This window comes from Bombina bombina, chromosome 1 (genome assembly GCF_027579735.1).
Source record: "Bombina bombina isolate aBomBom1 chromosome 1, aBomBom1.pri, whole genome shotgun sequence".
NCBI lineage: Eukaryota > Metazoa > Chordata > Amphibia > Anura > Bombinatoridae > Bombina > Bombina bombina.
In genome coordinates, this window is record NC_069499.1 from 668,606,087 (window position 1) to 668,614,887 (window position 8,801).

An 8,801-nucleotide genomic window follows, 5' to 3' on the forward strand; every position below is an offset into this window, starting at 1 on the left:
GCCTAATAATTCTGCACTCCCTGTATATATATATATATATATATATATATATATAAATATGTATACACACACATATATATAAATATATATATATATATATATATATATATATATAAATATGTATACACACACATATATATAAATATATATATATACACACACACTTTTGAGCCCTTCCCAGTAAAATACCTTGAAATATGCAATATTTTATATTAATACTTAAAGGGACATGATACCCAAATGTTGAAGCACTTGAAAGTGATGCAGCATAGCTGTAAAAAACTGACTAGAAAATATCACCTGAACATCTCTATGTAAAAAAGGAAGATATTTACCTTAAAATTTCCTAAGTATTCACACACCATTGTAAAGGACTTTAGTCCCAGGACTTCCAAGGGAGTGTACATTTAGTATGTGCAGATACAGTCATGTTATTTTCCTAGACCTATTCAGTTTAAGGACGTTAAAGTGACACTATACTTTTTATTGTTTTAAACGATAGATAATCCCTTTATTGCCCATTCCCCAGTTTTGCATAACCAACACTGTTATATTAATACACTTTTTACCTCTGTAATTATCTTGTTACCCCTTATTTTAGCTCTTTTAGCAGACTTGCATTTTAGCCAATCAGTGCTGACTCCTATGTAACTACACGGGTGTGAGCATAATGTTATCAATATGGCACACATGAACGAACGCCTTCTAGTTGTGAAAAACTGTCAAAATGCATTCAGATAATAGGTGGTCTTCAAGGGCTAAGAAATTAGCATATGAGTTTACCTAGGTTTATCTTTCAACTAAGAATACCTTAAGAACAAAGAAAATCAGATGCGACAAGTAAATTGAAAAGTTGTTTAAAATGACATGCCCTATCTGAATCGTGAAAGTTTATTTTTGACTAGACTGTCCCTTTAACTGAAATCTCATGAGATCACCGCAAAGCATGCAAGGTCTGAGCACTGTGATGCTGATCGGCTATTGCATTTTTGTGTTTTGTTGTGGGTTTTTTTTTAACTTGCAGCGTTACAGCATCTCTAACTGTTCACAGAGCAATTACTCTGGTGAACTGAAGAAATTTTGAGATAGAATAACTTTAATTTCTGCTTTTTACAGTTATGCTGCATCACTTTAAAGTGATTTAGCATATAAGTATTATGTCCCTTTAACATTCCTATGTTCTTTTTATTTATTTATATATATATATATATATATTTCTGTATGTACAATAATTAATATATATGTGTGTATATATATATATATATATATATATATATATATGTATATATTCAGATAGATATAAAGGTATACATATACTAAGTGAAGAACATCGGAATGTGAAGTATTCCTAATGCACTTTCAGCTTTAGAGCATTTTCAGGTTTGCACGCGAACAATAAAATGAAGAGACTTTCTTAAGCGTGCCTTATAGAAGTCTATGGGGAGCGGGAGCTAGCGCGAACTCAATATCTGATCCTGTAGTTAGCGTGCCTGAGTCTTTCGCTCGCACGCTAACATTTTACTTTCAACTTGTAGTACTAGCGCTAACCCAACAGTGCTACTTTTTTACCTTGAACACAGCGCATGAGCGATGAATTGTTAGTGCGGCACATTTAATCTGGCCCTAAACTGCCCTTTGCTGCAGTTTTGTCCTATCAAAGAAGACGGTAAGAGGTGCGTGTGAAAAAGTTGGTTTTATTAATTAATACTACCACCCATTGTTCCTAGAGGATGCACATTCAAATGGGTTGAGCCTACAGGAAAACCTTATCTTTATACAGAAAGGCTAATACATAGGTACTAAAATTTAACTATAAGTGAGAGTTTCCATTAGCAAAATCAGCTATTTTAATTGCAAGAATATACTTAGAGGAGCAGTTTCCAGTATGTTTAATACTTTGCAGCTGGTATAACAAGTCGTTGGTAACACATTAAGGGCCAACAAATTGCAGTACAGTGTCCTGTAAAAAAAAAATCTTTGTTGCATTGATATTAACTTGAATATTTATTTATATTTTTTGCAAATATTTTCAGGAAATCCTAAAAAAGCAGAGTCTGCGAATGTTTGAACTGGTGCCAAAGCATCCCCCTCACTGGCCTCCTTTTATACCTCCAGAGAAACCAGAAGTGACCACTACAGGCGCGGGTGGGTTATAAAATGGTTGACTAGAGGTAGTTTGCATGTTAAAGACTAAAGTATTCTTCACAAAACATAATATTAACATGTATCTTTCTTTAAATTTATATAAATATTTATTTTTAAATAAAATTTGCAAAAATGTTTTACTTTTTTATCTTGGTTTACTTCTTCCAGTTCTCGCCAATAGAAGCAAAGAACCCTGATTTAGGGGAATGTACTATAAGCAAAAATAACTCTCATCAAATCTATAAAAGGAAGCCTCTCATCCCACCAACATTAATATTTACAGTGGTCTTGCGAATTTTGTTTGACATAGACCATGGTCTATAGTTATGGAATTTGTGGTCAATGTTTTTTTGTTTTTTTTTACAATTAATGGGGTAATTACCATCAATCAGCAATTTGCTCCTGAAATTGATTTTTGCTTTCTACCTGAATTGGTCATCGAGTTTCTTGAGTGATCACAATGCAAAATGGATTTGTTTTTTTAAAATCCCACATCCAAGAATGACTCTTCAACAGAAAAGCGTCCAAAAAAAGTATTTTCGTGTGTTGAAGTACTGTACCTGTTTTTAAAATAGGAACTGGGAGGTCATCCAAAAACCTTCATGCACACTAAGTCCAAACACGGTCATAACAGTGTGTTTCAAGAGTGTGATCCGAGTTTAGAAGTTCAATAATGTATGCACAGGTACTTTGAAACACGCTTGTGACTTGGACTTAGTGTGCATGATTAAAGGGAATTTAAACACCTCTTGTCCTGCACACCCTAGGGATGCCAAAATACAAAATCAGTAACCTAGATTTACAAAATGCTGCTGATCATATACCTTGCTATTTTGTTATACTTTATAACTATTCATTAACATTTCAGATAGACATATAGTTTTATTATCCATCGTCATAATGTTCAAGTTACGGTTGATCAGTTTTTTATTATATTATTAATGACAGCTAATGTTTTAATCCATTTCATCTTGTTAGTTTATTTAAGTAATTTAGATGTATCTTTTTCTTATTTTCTCAGAACTAATTGAATCTACCGATAAACTGTTTGACATGGAAGAAGAGTTTGAGATCTTGAGTGTTTGAGATCTCTTGGTCCGGGTGCCACTAACTTTTCACATCACTCAGTCACGCTTTTCTAACCAGGAAGTGCCTCAAACCCAATGGAGAACAGAGCACAAGAGACTTGTTTCCTGGAGCGGGTAAAACAAAATCTCATGGAAAACCGTTACCCCTTCTGCTTCTTGTGTGCTTCTGGCTGACCACACAACATACTATGTGTTTACAGTTTAACCCCTTGTGTCTTAAAAGGGTTAATGCAGTTGGCTTTGAGACTTTTGAAATGTAGGAATGAAGCCTGTGCAGGCTGTTGGACTCACTGAAAGCATTAACGCAGTGCTTTTGTAGCAGCAAAAAGGTTCAATATTTCCTTTTTGCCAATACTCCAAAAATAAATCTGTACTTTTTTCAATTAGCACTTTCAATTCTGGAAATATTAGGCATCTTCATGAAAGATTTGTAGCAGTTTCCTTACATTTATGTAACATGAGTATTTGTTTTATATTGTTTATATGGACGTAACACATGACACTGCCAAATAGAACTTAAAGACATACAGTCGTGTTCCTCATACAGCTCCAAGCTGACATTCTGTTATATGTACTAAGATTTGTGTACTACCAATCCAATAGCAAGTTTTGATGGTAATCCTTTTTTAAAAAAAAAATCATATTATAACCTTTATCATTACTGTACCTCCTTTGGTTCCCCCTGATGCATATTTTATGTGTCTTTATGGGGTATTGTGCAACAGGTTTTTGTTATATATATTTTTTTAATTACAATAAACAAGTCAGTAAAAAGACAGGAAAATAGTAGTTAAATGTACTTGTTTATACAGAAAACAATGCTGTTCTGCCAGTATATAAATGCAGTTACATATAAGATAATGTTAATAATATTTTCCTCTTGGATAAATGACAGTGTCACTTTCAATGTGTTACACCATGTAGTAAGATTTTAACTATACAAGTGTATGCTAATACAAATACCCTCGAACAATGTATTATCTTTTAATGTTGTTACTTCTCTCAGATGTCTAAAAATGCAATTCTTTTAATGGTTGATAAGTATTGGTCTTTTTACATATGTATCTGTCAGAATAAGTTTGTGACAATCACCTGTGTTTGACTTTTGCAAGATTTATTTAAACAAACACAAAGCAATATATACATTATATATATATATATATATATATATATATATATATAAAATCACCATGAGTGTTTAAATTTAAGAAGTACTTTGAAACCAGCCACCATTGTAATTCATTAAAATGCACTGAATGCTTGTTTTACTCATAAGATATCCAACGTATTTGTTTAATCAGTAATGTTTCCTTTTGTAATAATATGCAAAATGCACCTTTGTATTCCTTTGTTATATACTTATGGTTTTACCCTCTTTTTTTGTTTTATTTATTTTTAAATACAATAGATTTATACTCATTGCTTTTGCAGTTTTATTTGACAGTATTTTTAAAAAAAGTGGGTTTTAAATTATTGTAATTATTACCATCTCTCTTTACTAGGGATCCAAATCAATGTATAAATCAATATATTACTATCAATATGTGACAAAAAACAGGTAATATTTTGCAAGAGTATACACTAAATAATATATAAAAATAACTAAACACAAAACAGTGTACACAAAACAAGGATATGTGATAAATCCAAACTAAGAGGAAATTAGGCTGTCTAAGAGTCCCAAACGTCCGATATTTATAAGTCTACACAAACATTTGTATCGCTGGTCAGACCTTTGTAGCTCTCTGTCATATGCGCATGTCGGGTTTGTAATGCGCTAATCTCTCTTATAACAGTTGAGTTTTTGTGTGCGTCTTTCCATTCAGATCAGCATTATCCAGGCTTCAAATGTGGATTTTCTTATCCCCTGAGTTAGTTTTCAGTTTGGCTTAGTGAGCTTCGAATTAGTTTTTTATATAGCTTCTTTGGGGTGGTGATAAATTTTCCATTCATTAAGACCTTTTTTTAAGGGATTATCCTAATGCTGCATCTATGGGTATTACTGCTTCGTATGTGTGTCCTTTACAGGGGAGCTCTACATATTTGGCTCTGGATATGAAAAATCTCATCAAATCTGCAGTTTCTCAAGTGTTGGCAGTCAGCTCTCCCGCCTTCAATTAAGCATAAAAGTGCTATGTCTGCTGAGGCCAGATATACTGTTGTTTCTTCAAACTGGGAGGTTTTCTCTGATGATGAGGAATCCTCCTCTGATGTTAAACCTAAAACATCCTCTTTTTATTTAAATTTGAAAATATGTGTTCTCTTTTGAAAGAGGTTTTACTTTCTTTAGGGGTTAAAGACTCTAAGGGTTCTGAGGATACGCCTTCTAACCGTTTAGATTCAGTTTTTAAAACTGTTGCTAAAAACCCTGAGGTTTTTCCTATTCCAGCATTTTTATCCTTATGCTAGGTTTAAGAAGTTATATCCTTTACCTGTCTCTAATACTCAACTGTGGGAAACTGTCCCAAAGGTAGATGGCTAACCATACTACTATCCCTTTGGAAGACAGCAAGCAGGGTATGTGTTTAGTCCTGCTATCTCTATTGCTGATAGAGCTGCTGCTTCTTCTTACTGGTTGTCTAGTCTTTTAGAGCAGTGTTTTAATGATCTGTGCTATTTTAGGGCTTGTCAAACTTGGCCTTTTTTTATAAGGGAATCTCATCTCCACATTCAATCAGACAATGCACAGCAGTTGCTTATGTTTCTGTTCCCTAGCCAGAAAGCATCGGAAATGATTTCATGGGCAGAAGTCAATTCCTGTCTAGTCTATGCAGTTCATATTCCAGGAGTGAACTGAGAAGCAGATTTTCTCAGTCGTCAGTCTCTGCATCCAGGGGAATAGTCTTTTTACCAGGATGTGTTCAATCATATTGTGGATATTTGGGGTCTTCCAGAGATGTATCTGATGGATTCTCGTTTAAACAACAAACTTACCAGGTACTTTACGAGGTCCAGGGACCCTCAGGCAGAGTTTCTGGATGCTCTAGTAGCTCATTGATCATTTCAGTTTGCTTATCGGTCGGGTTCCTACTCTGGTACTTCTACCCAGAGTGATTGGCAAGATAAGGCTAGAGAAATTGACATTAATGCTGATTGCTCCAGTTTGGCCTTTTAGGATCTGGTATGCAGATCTTGTTCAAACACCCAGTTGCCCTACTTGGCCACTTCCTCTGCGTCCGCACCTTCTGTCTCAAGGTCCATTTTCCACCCATATCTAAAATCTCTGGAAATTGAATAGTTAGTTCTTAAGCATAGGGACTTCTCAGATTGCTTGGTATATAGATCATGGCTTTTCTTGGCATTCTTTTAGAATTTCTAGAATTTTACAGTTCTTACAGGATGGTTTGGATAAAAGCATATCTGCCAGATCTTTGACTGGTCAGATTTCTGCTCTTTCTGTTTTCTTAAACAAGAAGTTTGCTAATTCTACTGATGATTAAAGGGATATGAAACCCAAATTTTTTCTAACATGATTCAGATAGAACAAGCAATTTTAAGCAACTTTCTAATTTACTCCTGTTATCAATTTTACTTGTTCTCTTGGTATCTTTAATTGAAAAGCAGGAATGTAAGCTTAGGAGCCGGCCCATTTTTTGTTTAGCACCTGGGTAGTACCTGCTGATTGATGGCTAAATGTAGCCACCAATCAGCAAGCGCTACCCAGGGTTCTGAACTAATAATGGGCTGGCTCCTAAGCTTACATGCCTGTTTTTCCAAATATACTAAGAGAACAAAGAAAAATTGATAATAGGAGTAAATTAGAAAGTTGCTTAAAATTGCATGCTCTATCTCAATCATGATAGAAAGAATGTGGATTTCTTATTCTTTTAAGCTAATTTCTCCTCCCTGGAGGCTTATTTTGGTGTTAAAGGTTTTGCCGGCCCATCCTTTTGAGCCTATGCATAAAGTGGATATTAAGCTTCTTTCTTGGAAGGTTTTGTTCATTTTGGCTATCACTTCTAGAAGAGTTTCTGAATTGTCTGCTCTTTCTTGTAACCCTTGTTATCTTATTTTTCAGGAAAAGGCAGTCTTAAGGACTAACTTTGATTTATTGTTCCCTCTTTGTGTCCTAATCTCAAGAATGCTTCAGAGAGATCTTTGCCTAATTTAGATGTTGCATTGAAGTATTACATTGATGCTACTAAGGACTTCTTTCATAGAACCAAAAAAGTTAAAGGGATACTAACCCATTTTTTTTCTTTACTGAATCAAAAAGAGCATGCAATTTTATGCAACTTTCTAATTTACTCCTAATATCAATTTTTCTTCCTTCTCATGCTATCTTTATTTGAAAAAGCAGGAATGTAAACTTAAGAGCCAGCCCATTTTTGGTTCAGCACCTTGGTAGTGCTTTCTGATTAGTGGCTAAATGTAGCAAACCAATCGGCAAGCTCTACCCAGGTGCTGAACCAAAAATGGGCCGGCTGCTTACATTACACTCCTGCATTTTCAACTTAAAATAGCAAGAGAACGAAGAAAAATTGATAATAGGAGAAAATTAGAAAGTTGCTTAAAATTGCATGCTCTATCTGAATCATGAAATAAAACATTTGGGTTTAGTATCCCTTTAACAAACAAACTAGGTTGAAAGGTTTCTACTGTTTATTTGGCCTCTTGTTGAAACTTTTTATTCATAAGGCTTAGATGGATCAGGTCAGGCTCCACCAAAACAGATTATTGCTCATTCTGCTAGGTCATTTGCCACTTCTTGGGTTTTTAAGAAAGAGGCTTCATTTGACCAAATTTGCAAGGCAGCTACATGGTCTTATTTGCATACTTTTACAAAATTCTACCATTTTTATGTTTCTGCTTCTTCTGAGGTAGCCTTTAGTAGGAAGGTCCTTCAGGCAGTTGTCTCAGCTTGATTTATTTTTGCCTGATTGTTTAAATTTTAAGTCCATGCAAAAATTCCCTTTCTTTCATGTAATTGGCATGAGCTAGTGATGTATGGGATACACAATCCTACCAGGAGGGGCAAAGTTTCCCAAACCTCAAAATGCCTATAAATACACCCCTCACCACACCCACAATTCAGTTTTACAAACTTTGCCTCCTATGGAGGTGGTGAAGTAAGTTTGTGCTAAGATTTCTACGTTGATATGCGCTTCTCAGCATTGTTGAAGCCTGATTCCTCTCAGAGTACAGCGAATGTCAGAGGGACGTGAAGGGACTATCACTTAGTGAATGCGATGATTTCCCTAACGGGGGTCTATTTCATAGGTTCTCTGTTATCGGTCGTAGAGATTCATCTCCTACCTCCCTTTTCAGATCGACGATATACTCTCAATTTACCATTACCTCTACTGATAACTGTTTCAGTACTGGTTTGACTATCTGCTATATGTGGATGGGTGTCTTTTGGTAAGTATGTTTTTTATTACTTAAGACACCTCAGCTATAGTTTGGCACTTTATGCATTTATATAAAGTTCTAAATATATGTATTGTACTTATATTTGCCATGAGTCAGGTTCATGTATTTCCTTCTGCAGACTGTCAGTTTCATATTTGGGGAATATAAACATTTTTTTAAGAAATGTATTTCTTACCTCGGGTTTAGTCTTTTTTT

At 34.7% G+C, this 8,801-nt stretch overlaps 1 protein-coding gene across 3 annotated transcripts in view; it reads left to right on the plus strand.

The window, feature by feature from the left end:
• Nucleotides 1-4,652, plus strand: part of ATG4A (autophagy related 4A cysteine peptidase) — a 179,209-nt gene extending 174,557 nt beyond the window's left edge. For all 3 annotated transcript variants that reach the window (XM_053699137.1, XM_053699136.1, XM_053699135.1), the window contains exons 12-13: nucleotides 2,034-2,145; nucleotides 3,167-4,652. In XM_053699137.1, coding sequence (XP_053555112.1) covers nucleotides 2,034-2,145; nucleotides 3,167-3,231 — 177 coding nt within the window. In that variant the 3' untranslated portion in view covers nucleotides 3,232-4,652. The remainder of the gene's footprint in view (nucleotides 1-2,033; nucleotides 2,146-3,166) is intronic.
• The last annotated feature ends 4,149 nt before the right edge of the window (nucleotides 4,653-8,801 follow it).